The sequence below is a fragment of the Thunnus albacares genome, chromosome 16 (genome assembly GCF_914725855.1).
Source record: "Thunnus albacares chromosome 16, fThuAlb1.1, whole genome shotgun sequence".
In the NCBI taxonomy this organism is placed as follows: Eukaryota; Metazoa; Chordata; class Actinopteri; order Scombriformes; family Scombridae; genus Thunnus; species Thunnus albacares.
The window spans coordinates 20764825-20782629 of NC_058121.1; the positions used below are offsets into that span (position 1 = coordinate 20764825).

General features: G+C 40.8%; 1 protein-coding gene across 8 annotated transcripts in view; it reads left to right on the plus strand.

Moving 5' to 3' along the window:
* Window positions 1-17805, plus strand: part of LOC122999638 (neurexin-3b) — a 293680-nt gene that overhangs the window by 249339 nt on the left and 26536 nt on the right. For 7 of the 8 annotated variants that reach the window (XM_044376714.1, XM_044376713.1, XM_044376718.1 and 4 more), the window contains 3 exons: window positions 1162-1333; window positions 10461-10550; window positions 12361-12671. In XM_044376714.1, the coding sequence (XP_044232649.1) occupies window positions 1162-1333; window positions 10461-10550; window positions 12361-12671 (573 nt within the window). The remainder of the gene's footprint in view (window positions 1-1161; window positions 1334-10460; window positions 10551-12360; window positions 12672-17805) is intronic. The other variant, XM_044376720.1, reaches the window with a different exon arrangement.

The window sequence follows — 17805 nt, forward strand, 5'->3', positions numbered from 1 at the left end:
GTGCACTGCAGCTTGCTGTAATAATTTGTGATTCAGTATTCTAATATTATATTCTTTAACTATATTTGAGTAAAACATAAAAGCATGATGGACTCAGTTAAGCATAGGCTGGCCTTATTAAATGCTCTTCTACAGTATTAAACATTGAATAGAGGTCAGCAGGTTTAAATGTTAAATGTCATTTAAGTTGCTGCAAATCTTACAATGCTTTCATGCCTACGAGTGCTGTCAAGTTCATCTCGACATTATCAAGGTCTGTATAGTAACAGATAACCACGCAGGGCCAGTGTCTCTGTTGATCAATTAACAATATGTGTCTGCCCTCTGTGCAAGCCTTCCTAATTTTGGTTTTGTTATTAGAAACGGTCCCTCTGCTCCAGGCTTCTAAAGTAGGTAATTACACTGAGAGATTCCCTGTGGGGGATTAAAACAAATGACACAGAAAACACAGCCCTTCCCCATCACTGCTCACTCAAGCCCTGCCTCCGCTCTAAAACCTTTTGCTTGTAACGCCTACATGCCCATGAATACGCAAGCAGTCACAATAAAACACACTGGCAGCTCATGAAAATTAGTGGGGTCGAGGGGAGTGGAGTCAGGGAATGATGGGGAGGGATCACGATTTATGGACATGGTATATCGGGTTTAGCAGTAGGAGCTAAACAAAACATATGGTATTCCTACAGTTTGTAAGGACCACAGCAGAAAAGGCATCTGTCCTGCCAGTTTTGCAGCGACAGGCTGCACGGAGCATTACTCATCATTACAATCTCTGCTGGCAGCCTATTTTCATCACATTACAGTGGTATAATGAAGCGTAGCGCACTAGCGTCCTCAGGTTCTCTGAGTAGTTCACCATTAGCACCAGCCGAGAGCATTCATCCAAGTCGCTTTATTGAACTTTTTACAGTTAGTTTATCGTATAATTAATTCATTACTGCACAACAATAGGTGGAATCTTGGTACAGTAGCCGTTCAAATTTTCAAATTCGTCTAGTTTTGACAATCATGACAGATTTGATATGACTTACACTTACTGAGAAGTAGTGCTCACTTTGCCATTGTATGGCAGTTGCCAGTTCAGTGAGGTGCTGTATATAATAACATATAAATATAAAGGTTTGTTCTAACACATTGCTCTTCTATTTGTGTCTTTTCCAGGAGCAAGGGAAAGTAGGTGTGACTTTCAACATTGGGACAGTGGACATCAGTGTTAAGGAGATGAACACAGCAGTAAACGATGGTAAATACCATTTGGTTCGATTCACCAGGAACGGAGGCAACGCCACCTTGCAGGTGGACAACTGGCCAGTCAACGAGCACTTTCCCACAGGTACTGCCATTCTCCATCCTGTGTCTGATAAACTTCTTAAGGAATTAGAGTAAAATTAGAGTTTTAAAACCAATGGACACCACCTACTTGTTTAATCCAAGGGCACCAACAAGAAGACAAATAGAGCTTATACAGACAGACTACCTTTTTCCTGTTGCTCTGAGTTAAGCATCTCAAATCCTGAGAGCAAACTAAGAGGCATACAGTCACATTAGCTGGCACACGCTATGCTCTTGTGGCGAATCAAGCTTCAAAAACTCCCCTCCTTTCATGCCCTCACACCTGACTCCACAGGAGAAAAGCACACCAAGCTAGAATCTTTTGTCTTGCAAGAGGTATTAACTGTGCAACATCTGGCTAGTTCTTTTCAGGGAAAGGGATTGAAAGGCTCCAAGAGGCATTTGGTTGGTGGGCAAGCAAGGAGAGTATAGAAGCAGAAACCAAGGGTGGCCTGTTGGCCAGATAAAGCTGCTGCCTGCCTGTATCTCTCATTCTCAGGTCAGTAGAAGCAGCACAGCAGCAGAATACAAATAGGGTCATCAAACAGAGCCCACTCCATTTGGAGGCTCAGGCACTCCCTTCATTTGGAACAGAGATGTGCCGCTCAGCTAGCTGGGTGAGAGAGTGAGGGAAAGAGTGAGAGAGAGAGGGAAGGAAGCAAAAATCCACTCCAGCTTCTACTTACCAGTCCATTAAATTGAGTTGGCTCTCCTGGTTTTTGATATCTGTGTCGTCATGCCAGCAAGCAGAAAACAGATGTAGAATAAATAGACAATGCTGAAGATTAAATAGTTTTACATTACCATATGTGGAGCTAACGTGAACAGGAACGTGTCCAAGAATAACTGTCCTTCTCTAGCTAAAATAGGCTTTTTCCATGCTCCAGGAAAAAAAAAAGAAAAACAGTGCAAAAAATGCTGATGCTAATCAATGGTAAGAGCAAACAAATAGCAGTTGATCCCTTTCACTTCTCAGCCCTATGTCTCAGCAGCCCTACAGCATGCTTCTAGTTGCATGCCTCCACCAAGGACAGGGCAGCATCCTCTCCTGGCGTGACCTGGCACGCTGTTTTGGTTTGGTTCAATGCCAGCACAGGTGATGTTAATCTTTTCTGTCTCTGGCTTTCTTTTGCCGTTGGCTTTCTTTCGCTTTTCTTTAACCGGATAAAGTTAGACGGGTTTCATAACTGCGTTTCAGCCACACTAATGCTGGAAAAATAGTGAGAAACTCCATTACATGTCGCACACATACACACGCCGGTGATGTCTCAGCCACGTACACAGTCACACTCACATGTGGGAAAACATTCATTGAAGGTATACACCTGATCGGACAAATGTGACTGCATCATTGCACAGAGGTCATTTTTGTCAGGCTCCCTCAGATCTCGGGCCTTGTATTACACAATAATTCAATTATGCTCCATCTTTAATGGGCAGTAATTTCAGATAGCAATTCAACCCCTACCGCCTTCGCAATTATCTCAAACTGCCTTCTGCATCAGCATTCAATGGCTGTTTTCTCAACCTTCTATCAATACGTCTGTCAATATCAATGAGCCACAGCCAACATCCATTCAGAAATCACTGCTAAATGGTTGTTTGGTTTGCCTCTCGGTTTAAACAGTGCACAACATAGAGACTTTTTAGCCTTGGATTCCTTCCAAGTGATCCTATTGAGGTTTGTTCCCTTTTCTGTCCGTCTGCCATTGTCTTGGAATGGAGTTGAAGTTAGAGGATCAAATGCTTGGTGATTTCTTTTTTCTCTTCTGCACAGGTAATTTGCAGGACACTCAGTGATAGTAATTCAACGATGATTGATTTTTTTCCCCCCTCCCTCCCTTGTAAGGGTGTTGTCATCTCATGAGTAATTACATGTTAGGGTGCAGACTCATCGACTGCTTTCTCACTCTCCTAATGCTTAACTTGAAGGCAGAAGCCGCCGAAAGGCTCTCAGGCCGTTCAATAAACTGTTACTGGGCATGCCCTCTCTCCCTGGTAGGGAATAGGTGAGGACAAAGGTGGTGGTGGATTGCTTGTCAGTCAAAGCTGCTTGCAAAACAGCCTGGGGCGTGAAAATTGGACATCTCAACAGCGGTGTTTGCAAAGTTGGCCCACCCAAGTATACAATCGTTTGGATCTGCTTTATATGGCAGTAGGAGATTTTTTTTAACACTGTGCGTGTGTGTTTTATTACAACTTGGCTCTTTTTTATATATATATAGAATTCGCCATTGTTTCTAACAGTCAAAATAACATCACCAAATTCATTGCTGAGAGCTGGAACTGTGGCAACACCGGGCAAGAAACGTGATTATATAGGTTTTAAACAAACCTACAGGTTAGCTCAATTTATTTGTAGGATAAAACAACAATAAATCTAACTAAATTATAACCCAAACTATATCATTTATCACAGTTTGCGGAACAACTTTCCAGTTCAACCTCCTGTACTTATTGCAGTTGATGGCACACAGTTTCCTTGTCCAATGGGAGATTATTACCGACATTTCAGGCGTGCTCGTTTTTGTTCTTACCTCCAGATGAAGTGCTTTAGATAATCTGGCTAAACTGTTTGCCTGCTATTTAATTCAGCAATTTCAAAATATATTGAAAAAACACATAAAAGGAAAAAAAATGAAACTAGATAGAAGAAAACTCAAGGAAAAGCTGACAGACAGCTGAAAGGATAACATAACTAAACCATCATTTAAGAGGTTATCACAGTGCTTTCTGTACATCTGTATCTCAAGAGAGCCTAGGGGTAGGTGACACAAACAAGTACTGTGGGTCATGTTGAATACCATATAGCCACACAGGTGTGAGGCCCTAATAATGCCAGGTATGTATATATTATGAATGTGGAGTAATACTACATTGAGCCAAAAAAAAGGCCTCCATTTTTTCTCCGATCTATTCTGTGTGTTGGTTTTGGGCAGAATGTCTCTTAAGTGGGCTTTTGAGAACCATTAAATTATAACAAATTCAAAAACTGTATAAAGTTAAGTGATACCTAAAAAGATGTGACAGCCACCCTTTAGCAGAGGTACACTTGTTGCATTCTGAGGCAAGTGATGCGAACAATTTTGTCGTTGAGTAATGGAGTCTATACATTTTCTTATATTGATTTAATATATAACGGTGGTAGAGAAACAATGAACCTGAGACATCGGATCTTCCCTGAGCTCTTATTTATTCAAGTCATTGTCTCGGCTTCTCTTTTGTAGTCAGAGGAAACAGAGTCAGTGAAGCAAATGTTGACACTCACTGCTTGAAATCAGGAATTTATGGCAAGTATGGGTAATATCGTCTCACTATGTCCGTAACATAGTGCCTGATTTGGAGATACTGAAAATATTTGAATTTGAATTTAATACAGAATTGAATGAATGATGCAAACGGTTTACTGTTGGCTTGTTTAAAACCTGTCAGATCGTATTGACTTCTTATTGTTTATTTGTCGTAGCAATCAGATCCCAGCTTTGAGTCATCAGAACTGACAGAAATGATGACCAATGCTACAAAAATAAGTTCCAAGTTGTAATAAAAAAATGAATTATCCTTTAACTTTCTTTAAATTTTCTTTTTTGCCTTCATTGAAGGTTCACAGCACAGAAGCCAAAACTAATTGGGAGAGAGAGAAAGAGGTGGCCTTCAGATTGCCGGCTGGAGTCAGACCTGGTTTGTTGTGCCCACAGCAAATTCCACAAAACAGATTTGCAAATAAAAATTGTGCGGTTTAATGCTGACAATATTAGGGAAAAATACAGGAAAGGACTCCTGTGATTCACACACCTATTGTTCCATTAAACAATATACCCACACTGATCCCATACAGCAGCATTTCCATCAGGCTCCTGCAGCTTACTGTACGTGTGTTCAGTTTGTGTGTGGGCGTTGTGTTTGTCATGTTTTATGTGTCTTGTGTTTGTTTCTGTGTGTGTGTGTGTGTGTGTTTGGACTGTTTTGTCTCTTCCTTTTCTCTAATTATTCTCCGCCTTGAACAGTGCCCTCTCAGATCTCCATTCTTTTTTTGTCCTCAAATTCCTTTTTATCCATGTTTCTCATCCTTTTCCAGTCGGTGTTCATCAGGGCCGTGCATCTCTCCTACAATCCCGTGTACATTTTGTGGTAGCCCACATTACTGCAGGGGCTTGTCTTTGTTTTGTGAGAGGGTTCTAATTTCCTTATATAACACACTGAATCCCTGTACTCTTTGATTTTGGATTACATGATCTTTTTTGCGTGAGTTTGAATCTTTGAATCAAAGAATCAGTAGACCGAGCCAGTGCGGATATTGTGCATCACAGTTTGTCTTGAGCTGGCTGAGGTTCAGGCATTGTCTCAGATGAGTGACCATTGGCCTAACTACTCTCCTTGGGCCTCGGGGAAAGTGTGTGTGTGTGTTCCATCATTTGTGGTGGCTACAAGAGGTTTGGCCATGACGAGAATGGCCTTGTGTTCATTTTCAGAAGTCGAACACAGCTCCCACAACTTGAAACAGGCACAATGAGTAGCACCGTTTCAATATATCTGCCAATCTTTGTCTTGAAATACAGACAAAACAATTCCTCGGGAGCGAGATAAATCCCCACACGTCCCCAAGGCCAAACATGATTAGACCTATCTGAGACACAATCTCTGTCGCTCTCAGAACTCAGACTAAGCTGAGTGTAGAAGTCGCCAGTCTAATTCATCCTTTCAACACCATAAATTTCAGAGCGACCAGATAAATGATGAATTTACTCCCTGGCTTTGTCTGACATCTTAGAGAGAATGAAGGGAGGATAGAGGGAAAGCAAGCAGGAGAAACAGAGGGACACGGGTGAATAGAAAAGAAACGCTGTCACTGAGGGAATACAGATGCATTTAATGGAGTAGGTGACAGGAATAAGTTGACAAAGAGCTGACATGTAGACAGATAGATAGGTAGAGAAGAAGAGAAATGAAATGGTGAGTGAGTGAAAAGTAGATAAATGATATCAGAATTGTGGCCGTAGCTGAAGAGGTCCGATTCAGCCAAGAAGAGCAAGGAGGGCTGATTGCATTGTGAGAGACAGAGGGAAAGAGAATAGCGGGGAACAGATGAAGGATCGGTGGACAGCTGAGGAGAAAGAGAAAATCGTAAGAAACTTGGGTAGATAAATAGCCAGAGAGAGAGAAGGAGAGACAGAGATGAAAGTAAAGTGTAGATTGGAAAGGAGGTGGGTGGTACAGGATATTCATAACCAGGGGCTGCAACAGCTAGCTGTGGAGTTGAGCTGTGGAATGATGATTTTTGGACAGGGCCACAGTATATCAAATGTACTCATCATCCCCAAATGGAGAGAATGCCAGGAGCCTGTCACGGTAGCCATTTTCACAGTTTTGATGCGCTCTCAGCACTGGCCCTGTGATGGAACCCCAGTGAGATTAGTCTGGCAAGCAAACTGAATAGAACGAGGCGACAAACCAGCAGATGACTGTCGCCGTGCCAGTGTTTGTGTTGACTGAATAGCTGCCACCGAAAGGGAAACATTTAGACATTGTTTTGGCTGGGAGAAAAAAATGGCATGTATTAGGGCTACAAACTGTATATAGATAGAAAAAAACAGCCAAAAATTAACACAGCCATCCTATGCAGTAATGAAGGCCTTTTGCAGAGTTAAGCAGGTTGTAGATAATGTGTATTGGAACAAATATTTTGTTATATGTTGTTGTTATATATCATCCTGTTGGCCTAGGAGTTAAGGTGCTGACCATGACCTGCAATGTCCATGGTTCACATCTGGCTGGTTGCCTTTGTTTCATGTCATCTCTTTACTATGTCTCTCAAATAAAGGCATAAAAACACCCCAAAAATACAAGAAAAAGATTCTCAAAAATGTTCAGAACACAGTGCCTCTTCATTGGTGACCTAATGCTGCACTAGTAGGTGTAACTACTAAGTAAAACCAATTAAGTCATCTAAATTTTTTAAGTCCTTCCTTTCTGCCGGTGCTATAAAATTAAACTGCCTTTAATTAACTGACAGTCGATTGGTACACACTTAAAGTGATCTCATATAACTTCTGCTTAACAGCAGCAACTCTGGGAATAAGTGACAATAAAGAGATAGTTGTAAATGTGTAACTCTAGCACAAGGAAGAGATATAAAGTCAGTAAATGTGTTTCTTTTTTTATATTTATTTTATTAGTTCATTTGACAGATACGATCTTTATTGATCACCAGGAAAAAAAACAAATGAGGCAGAGTTATCTTAGGGGGGTAATTTTAATCTGTCTGTCCCTGGACAGATGTTAAAACATCACCCTAAATATATCTTTAATTAATATATACAACATAATAAATATGCAAAAGAAAGTCCAGTACACATTGACCAATAAATAATGTCACAGTAATACATGGTAGATAGCTACAACACCATAATCTGCTGGTTATACCAGATCAAGTGAGGCTGTAACAGAAAAACAACAAGTAGTGCACTTCACTTAACATTACTTTAAGTAACAATGTCATTTCACAGGACTTTTAAGACAACATTTGCATGTTATTTCATGGGTTTGACTAAATTAAATAATAGTAAATAATAAATTATTAATAAAATATCAAGAAAAGGGAAATTTGGTCATGATAGAAAGCAACTGAAATAAACAAACTCTGCATATAAAACACATTATTAAAATTTAGTCAGTATGTAGGGATCTAGGTTGAACAATATGTGACCCAAAAACCATAATATAGATTTTAGGTTGCACCAAAATGGGCACTGTGACAGTGACAAAATATCAAATCCATAATAGTCCTCAATTGCACTTTCCTCTTCGCGGTACTGAAAGGCTGATGAAAAATTTTCGAGGAAATATCTGTCCACTTCACTTTGAAGAGGAAAAAAACAAACCTTGAAGGCAGAGTGATTTTATAATAAACAATAGTGCTTTTATTGGCAAGGTCATCCATTCTTGAGTCACCTTTAGAAATTGAATATCAAATTGACAAACTAGAGAGATTTTTCTCATTAGTTGGACAATTAGCTTGTGGTGTATTCATTACAGGGGGATTGTCACCTCATTAATCACCCAGAACAACGTTAGAGCTATACCTGAGACCGCACCATTAGCAATGCACAGCAAGCTTATACCCTCTTCTCTCCGATTCATACATGTTTTCATTTCAGCTAAATAACAGAATGAAATTCTTCCTAAAACTTTCCAGTTTTGGGAAGTTCAGCAAGAGACATAAACTAGAAAGAAGTCGGAGAAATTGCAGTTTGTAGATGCTGAATATCCCCCCCCCTCTCCTCCCATTTCCACCCCGTCCTTTAACCCTGCTCGCCCAAACTCGTAACTGTTCCGTCTGTTTTGTGGTTTCACATACGACCATCACGCCTCCCTCTGTGGCCCTTGTTCAGAGGAGAGTGTATTTGGCTGCCACCTGAAACCTGCTTGAGATCAAAGGGATGGGGAGGGAGTCCTGCTAGTAGCTGATTAACCTGCTGGCACGCTGCAGACACAGTCCTTTAGCTCCTTGAGCTCCCTTGCAGCCATATACTCCTGCCCAGCTGGCTGTAAATTGAGCAGTTGGCTGTTTTTTTTTTTGCTCTGAATACGAAAAGTAGAAGGGAATGATAGAAAGATCAAGACTTAAGAGAGGAAAAGGAAATTGAGACCCTCTTATGAGTTACCTAACTGCTTTGGAACATTCAGTATGTGGTTTCATGTAATTGCGGCGCGTTTGCTCCTTTTGTTCAATTTTAATCACCAGCTGAGAACAGTGCAGTTCGAAATCAGGCGTGCAGCATAAATCTGAGCCAAAATACCACAAAGAATATGAAACACAACTCTCCAAAACAATTACGGGTAGCAACGCAAAGGTCGCACCCTCAGTCAACTGGATAGCCATAGGTGTGTGTATGCATGACGTCGCCAGAGATCAATCACCTGGAAGAATTCCAGCACCCAAACTTGACCCATTTTCAGAAGGATTTTTTTCTCACAATTATGCATCTTTGCCCTTTCAGTTGTGTTATAAACAACAGTGTGCCAGTTCCTGCTCTCCTCCAAATACCTTCCCACCTGGGTACTGAGTGACATCACGGTGCCATTCATAATTCTATACAGGCTTTTACAGTCTTTTGTCAAACCTCAAAGATTTTGCTGAGACAGAGCTGTACATCTCAATTCTCAGTGTTGACAGACACGCGGTGCCTTTCAGAGGGTATGCCTCTGTGATTGTCAGACAAAATATTGCATCCTGGCAGATACACAAGGAGAAATCTTATCATGCCACACAACATTCCCGGTAAAAGGCTGCCTATTATCTTTAATTCCCATATACCTGCAACACGTTAGCCGCGGTCTCAGAAGAGGGGGAATAGGGAGGCTGGGGTAGCTCTTTTTTTTTTTTTTTTTACCCAAAAGGCCTCCCACCATGTCAGTAATGATCTCATTTGTATGCATTGTCCTCTTCAAATCTGTGTCAGTGTGGGACTTCCCTCCCAATAGGTCTGCACTACTTCAAATTACCAGTTCCTCCTCTAACGCCGCACCCCCTCCCCCTCATCCCCCACCACCAACACCCTTCTCCCTGCAAACCAGCTACACAGCTCCTTCCCTCCAAAGTGAGCTACTAAACCAAATCATTCCTTGGCCCTTGAAATGTAAAAGCAGGTGGTGTCCATTGGGAGAATTAGTGCACGTAAATTACCTCCAGTTTGCTTTGGAGAAAGGCAGTTAATGCATGGTCTACCTTTTTAACCACTTGATATCCCTCCTTTTGTCTTTATTATGTAATATGATGAATGTTTTACAGGACTTGTTATGCAGACTGTGATGTATTATCTGTGTTTTCCAGACATATAACCTATTCTTGCAGGTTATTGATGCAGTTTGTCTTTTCCATGACTGCTATGGATATGTCTTGTGCTTTTAATCCATGGATATTTGTTAAATTTTTGATGTGGAGTGTGCTATATAAATATGATATTAAAAAATTAAACTAAAGCTACTTGAAAAAACAATCATCATAAAGCTTTTATAAATATCCCTAAACAAAGATAAAACTCTTTATAAACCACTGTATAAATGTGTGATGTCTGTTGCCGTTGCCAACTGTTTCAAGCTGTTTGTTAAACTTTCAAACTTTAAAGGCAACAGCGACATTGAGCGCTATCAAATGGCAAATAAGAAAATCCCGTTCAAATATACCCGGCCAGTAGAAGATTGGCTTCAGGAGAAAGGTAAATCTTTATCAAACTTCTATAATGTTTATCTTTTATTTTCTGTTATTTCATCGGCTTGTTCCCTTTCAACCTCTGAGAATGAATAACCATCCCTTAAACCCTTTAAAAAAAAACAAGTAAAACAAGGCAGGTTTTTTTGTTAGTTTTTGTTATTTCCTTTATTTTTCTTTTATTTTTCTTCATTTTTTTTTATCCCTGTTTTGTCATCTTCATCTTTTTAGATTTTGTTGAATCATGGTGTCCAGTTAAAGGGACTGGAAAAAGAGTTTTTTTCTAAAAAAGTGCCACAATAAGTATCAAGTACTCTTAATCTTTTGTACAAAATTGACTAGGAGAAGGCATTATCTATGCTGCAACAGTAGGCCGATTGTTTTGAGAGGAGAATTAGCTCCCTTTACTCAAATCCTCTGCAATGTTTGAGAACAAACTAATCAGTGGGCATATCCCCCTGAAAACTTTCCAAACAGCAGGTGCTTTTCCCTGCTGTACTTTATCTGATTGGAGTTATACACATCACACACGATAAAATCCTCACTTGTTTTTGTGATGGAGAGCTAATTGGAGCCTTTTTGACGGCAAAGTGTCACATTGAGCCTGCCAAGGTGCACTGCGCCCTGATAGAGTTGTGCTTTTCAATCAGCATACTGAGATTATCAATGCAGCAACTCGTTTATGTTTAAAGCATTTGTGGGGATCGAGAAGAGAAATCTCCCCTTCCCCACCCCCCACCCCTTATTTTTGGTGCATAATAAATTGTCTTAACATAATATCATTATAAACTGCATTTAAAGTTTAAAGTCATTGCACGTAAACATCTTAACCTGATTATAAAGTCCCTTTAACAATCGCTAAAACACAAACAGGTCTGAAAAATCCCATTACTGCTGCATGCATGACTCCACATGCGCTATTTCATTTTCGCTTCTTGTGATATGAACGTCCTGTCCCTGTCATTCCATGCCCAATGTATTATGTATTATAACTGTGCAAATGCCTCAAATATAACAAGCTTGCAGTGCTATGTGTCTGTAAAATATACAAATTAGATTTTCAATTATGATTCCTGTATTGTGGAAGTTTTGTGTATTTTCATTTCATAATTAATGCATGAGCAGTGTGTTTTGACAATGATATGTACGCTTATCCTAATGAAATTCACCATGACATGCAGTGCGTGTGTATTGCTCATACTTAATCATAATATGCCAAAGCCTGTATACGTATTTATTAATCACTTTACCGCATGAGTCCACTGTTTTGTCCAGAGAATATTAAGTGTGCCTGTGCAACACGTTCCAGCTTATTTTTCCAACTATTTTTCACACTTGCATGTGTTCTCTTCTTTATGATTAGGCTGCTATAGCTGCATAGTGTCTGTTGTTTTCAGCATTAGCAGTCTCTTTCAGTGGTTCTTTTTGTTGTATATCAAAGGGAAAAGCCTCCCTACTGTAGATAACAGTGTATATAGCTGCAGTCATTTCAAATGAACAGAGAGGTGGGGTTGTTGAGAACTGATAAGTTACTGTGTTCAATGTAAAAGCATGTTGCATCACAAGGTTTTACTATTGAAATTACTCCATTCACAGTCTTTTAATCAAGCAGCAATGCAATATGTAAAGTTTTACCAGACGTTATTTAGCTATTGTAGTCTTCCATCACTGCACATAGGCTGCAGTAAAAGTGTAGTACTTTATAAAGGTGGTGAATGTCACAATTTAGGCCTTTTTATGACAGCTTTATCTGTTTGTTACATCATGTTTTTCCATCCTGGACATATTAACGCTCTCTTCCCTCCCTCCTGCACCAGGCCGACAGCTGACAATCTTCAACACCCAGGCCACTATCTCCATCGGTGGAAACGACCGGAAGCGGCCCTACCAGGGCCAGCTCTCCGGCCTTTACTACAATGGCCTCAAAGTCCTCAACATGGCCGCCGAAGGCCACGCCAACATCAAGGTGAACGGCAGCGTGAGGCTGGTGGGCGACGTGCCGGCCAGCAGAGGCGCAGCACGCACCACCACCTCAGTGCCGCCGGAGATGTCCACCACCTTTATCGAGACCACGACCACCCTGTCTACCACGACCACTCGCAAGCAGCGCTCACCACCTACCATTCAGGTAAGTCGGTGGATGTTGGGAGGCAAGGAGAAATAAAGAGGGAATGAGTTTTATGCTGAAGTAAATTATGTCCACTCTTTGTGTTTAATGCACAAAAACACAAGCAAATGAAGGCCGGTTTGTAGAAAAGTGAGTCAACAAGATATTTTAAATGAAAAGTTGGGAAGCATTTCTGGAAAAGGGCTTATTCACTTTCTAGTGGGGAGTAATGGTACCACTCTCATGTTTGTACAGGTAAATATGTAGCAGCCAATTAGCTTAGTTTAGCATAAAGACTGGAAACCAGGGGAAACAGCTAGCATGACTCTGTCACCTGCCAGCACCTTTAAAGTTCACTAATTTACACATTGTTTGTGTAATCAATACAAAAACATTTTGCCATTTTACACGGGGTTATGTGTCTGTATATCGACTGTCCAAGTTGTGTCAAACACAGCCTGAGTCTGTGGGCTAAATGTTTTCTTTTCTCGATAATCAGGTTTAAAAGTACGACAAAGTGAATTGTCAAAAAAGCAAAAGTTCTCTTGTCCGTCCTCCAGTATTCTTTTTTTTTTTTTTTTGGTGACTTTTCCGTGTCTCTGCTCGGGTGGATTGTAGCCGAGCTACCTTTTTCCCTGCTTGATCCGTCAAGGTCAGGATACTGTATTTCTCATTCTATCGAGGATTGAAGTGCTGCTGTTCATTGAGGTGTGCAAAGGCGGCATTGCCACTGCTCTCTTTTTCTACATTTCTCTCTTTTTCTCTGTCTCTCTCTGTTCGTCTCTATCTGTCACTCACCCGATCCGGCCTAACAGAGGCCTTTCTCCAATACGTCCTGAGTCCAAGCCAATGAATGTCACCGCCGTGCCAAGAAAGTAATCACGCCGAGCAGTCCTTTGACATCCAGAGGACAAATTGAACCATTCGTTGTTCATATTAAAGCAATAACTCTCCCTCAGGGGTGAGACAGAGTTGGAGGAGAGGTTGGCTGGTAGACGACAGACAGGGACCACTGTTATCAACCTCTACCCCTCAGCAACAGATTGTCTGGCGTGCAGTGATGATGGCCCTTCATGTCACCGCTGACACTTGTATGTCTCTATCACTGCAAGTGTAGGGAGGCCAGAGTCAGAGCTGTTAGAAAGCCTCTAAATACCCTGTGATTTGGACAGAGTTGACACGGAGAGACCCAGTGTAAAGCCCTCATATGTGGAGTTTGAACTTCCAGGCCAAAAAGCAAAGCATCCATTGTGACTTGTGTGGCATCAGTAATCTGCAATGATGATGACTTAGTTGAGATACATTACATCACCCTCTCCGGCACCATCAACAAGGTCACATCAGATAAGAAAAAAAGTAGCATAACTGGGAAAATGGCATTTTTTGTCACAGGCTATTAATATCAATGGAAGTCAATAAAGTTCTTCGTGCTATGAAGGAGCTTTTATACGAAGCACTCTCCTTTTCAAGGTGAAATGATGAAGCAATACCTCTTTTGTCAATAACATGGATGCGGCTGTTAGCCAGATGATGCACTTTGGTAACTTAACAATAAAAATATAATTTTTTTGCCCTCACTAGCTTTTCACTTTACTTTTGTATTCCTTCTGAGAGCACGCCTTGTTCATTCTTCTTCCACAAGCTCCCATGGCTGTGTCAGCTTTGATTCACGCCACTGTGTCACAGAATTTCATTTGCCAAGGCCTTTAATTTTATAGTTCCCTAGTTGGCTGTCAAATACCGTGGTGTGAGAGGTAAGGAGAGGACCTGTACCAGTTTGGCAGATTTCTCCACCCCTCAGGGTAGTATAGGGGAGTTGAGGGAGTTGAGCTATCATTAGTGATGTACTGCAGTGCTGAAAGTGAGCTATAGGCATCTGACACGGTGCTGGACTTCAGGGTGTGTGCAGTAGTGTTAGTGGGGTGTGTGTGTGTGTGTGTGTGTTTCTGTGTGTGCACATGTCGACTAAAACGTGTGTGTTTCAATATCTTCTCGCACGTCTATTTTTGGTCCACTTCACCAACACTAGCCGTTTCTTTTTCTTTGTTGAGAAGTGGCGAATCCCTCAACATCTAAGGATCAACAGAATGAGAGACAGGGGTGGGAAGTGGAGAGAACCAATCTCACGCTTAATTAATGATAGCTCGGCGGGGATGTACAGACAGGTTTCGTTTTCTTTCGCTCTCTCGCTCTCTGTCACTGTGTTACTTTGACACTCTGTGGGTCAGGTGGTCCGTCGGAAGACTTGAGACTGACGTGTACAAGAAAAGGATTGTCACGGTTGAGAGACTCACTCAGTGAATCAAGTGAATCAAGGTGATGATGTTTTAAATATTCTTTTTAAAAATGATTAAATTAGATTAGAATTGTATTCACTCTTAAGGCCTACATGTTTACTTGTCTTTTATCTGCATCCATTCTCATTTTCCCATTTCCCATTTTCAGCATGTATATTTTGAGCTGTTCTCACTGCAAGAAAACAGACTAGAAAAACAAATTGTAGACACTGTCTTCGTGTAACACAAAACACAACAACTTTTGGATGTGTGAGAACATAAAATCTAGGTCAAAATCAGTTTAAACTGATAAACTTAACAACATCGTACAGCTTTTGACAAACACAGGTAAGCCAGTTGGGTGGGTGATGACAACATGGGATTGGGAAGCACTATTGGAGTACTGTTAGACTATTATAATACAAGAAATACACACAAATAAATTAAAACTGTAGGATTTTATCCAACACAACAATTCCAGTCCAACACTAATTTTAAAATCTTAAAGAACAGCTTCACAATTTTTTAAAGTCTGTCTTAAAGCAACAGTCAGGTGCCCAAATGAACATTGAAACAGGTTTTTCTCACCATGATCATTCCTCCTTTTCATACTGACCATAAGATTATGCACTTCCAGTGTAAGTGATGGGAGCCATCTGTGCAAAAATGTATTTAAAAGTTAAGCTAATATGAAGCTTCAGCCATCCAAATGAATCAAATCAACACAAAGAGGGAATTTGATGCTAAAAAGACTTTAAATGTGGCAGATATCCACTTGATATGACTAACTCAGACTGCTGAAGCCTCATATAAGCTTCACATAAACATTGATATATATTTTTGCACAAAATGACCATTCCATTATCATAAATATTAATTAGTTCTGTATTGACTTGGTAAGACAAGTAAACAAGGTCTAGAAAAGGAATAATGCAATGGTCAGTGTACATAAACAAGAATAATGGATTAAATATTGTCCTGTTATAAACCTGTTTACTTTAAGCTCATACTGTACGGACCCCTGCCTGCTTCTATCAATACACTTGTTTGACACTGGCTCTGTTGGTTGTCTGAGCTCTAGCGCTCATAAGTGATTTGTGTTGAAACTGAAATGGCTTGACAATTATTTTGGGAGTCACGCAACACATAATGAAACATCCACTAGTAGCTTGAAGCAGGAAAAGCCAATTCCAGGATGGGAGTTGTGAAATGATCTTTAATTAAGCGTAAAACTGAATTCACTGCAATTCTTTCACAGTTTAGGCTACTGTGATGTGTGTCTGTGATCATTTCAAACAGTCTCTTAAACCTAGAGGCCACAGTGACACTGACAATAGAAGTTATGCCCACAGACATTTTGTTTGATTTTAATTATCAAGCACAATTTAAAGTGTTTCCAACTTTTCCAAAGTATTCCGCACCTCAGTGAGCCAAAGTGGAAGGCGCTGTCAATATTTACACTAATTTAAAGAAAAATGGGATTGCATTGTGTATTGTTACAATGTCAGGATACTGTAGAAATAACACCTGAAGTCTACTTTGGGGTTTTGCTACCAGGCCTAGAGGCCTACCCCTCTAACCACACTGCTGGATACGTTTCAGTAGGAATACTGATGTTGTACTGCAGAAGTTCCTTATGGCAAATTCATTCACAAAACCCCATTTTGATCTTCAGTCCTGCTGGTTTTCACTCATGAGCGAACAAAGGTGATTGTTCGCTCATGCTCGTGCTCCCCACAACAACGCAGAACTTAATTTAGAGAACTGGAAAAATACACTGGTCCTCACTAAATCCCATTAAACTGAAGCAGGTTTACCTTGTTAAGTGTAAGCTTTTTGTTTCTGCAGAACTCTGGTTGAACCAAAGAATGGATTTTATGCTCACTGGTTTGTTGTGGATAGTCATTTTGGGAATACTCATTTATGCAAGGCTCTCTATCACGGGAGATCAACGTCTCTCGTTCTCAATTAACTTGCGCTGCTGGCCTGAGATGTTTGGGAACAATTAGGAAGGGGGGCTGCAATCTAGAGTACCGTGGGGGAAAACAGCTGAGGGAGAGACACTGAAAGTGATTTGCATGCTTGCCGTGTTAAAGAAATTGCTCACGTCCATCATCTTCAACTGGCCTAGTGCGCAGGAGACAGGAAAATGAGAGGTAAATTGTTTGTAGTTTAATTGGGCTTTTTTTCTGCTGAGAAGCTGGAAATAATGCCATGTCGATGCGCTCAGATGCACATTCCCCGATGACGATAACATTACGTCAAATCGCCATGGATTCCTCTCTGACACTGGGTGATTTCTGTATTTTCAGATTATTTTCAAGGTGTTCTGATAGATAGTAATCAGTGGGGAGTTACAGGAAAGTTTAGAGAGACAGGGCAAGCAAAGGTCACACTGTTGCAAGATAAGGTTTTGCACACTAAGCTACCATGATGCCCTTCCAACCCCCTCCCCCCAACACCATTTTTCCCCCACTGTTTTCTTCAACTCACGTCTTTTACACTGTATATAAAGTACATCAGGGATGTTGCTTAACACCTGGGGATATATGATAATCACTGATTTATTTTCACTTCAAGAGGTAGTGAGAAAGGCGCTGTGCAGCATGCTGCGTGTCTCCACGTGGCACTCCGCCAGATGATGTTTGATGAGTGCGTTCATCTGCTTTTGTGTGGGTGTGCGCACAGGTGTGTTGTACAGTAGGTGGATGCGCTTCATCTCTCTACCTGCTGTCAGTCGTCTTTTCTTTTCAGTTAGTCTCTGTGATCACCTTCGCTCACAACCGTCGCACAGACACTGCCAGAAACTGTGTAAAGGTCAAACTAATAGGCAGGTATTCTTTGGAATGCTTTTTTCTTAATTTCTTCTCGTCCTTTTT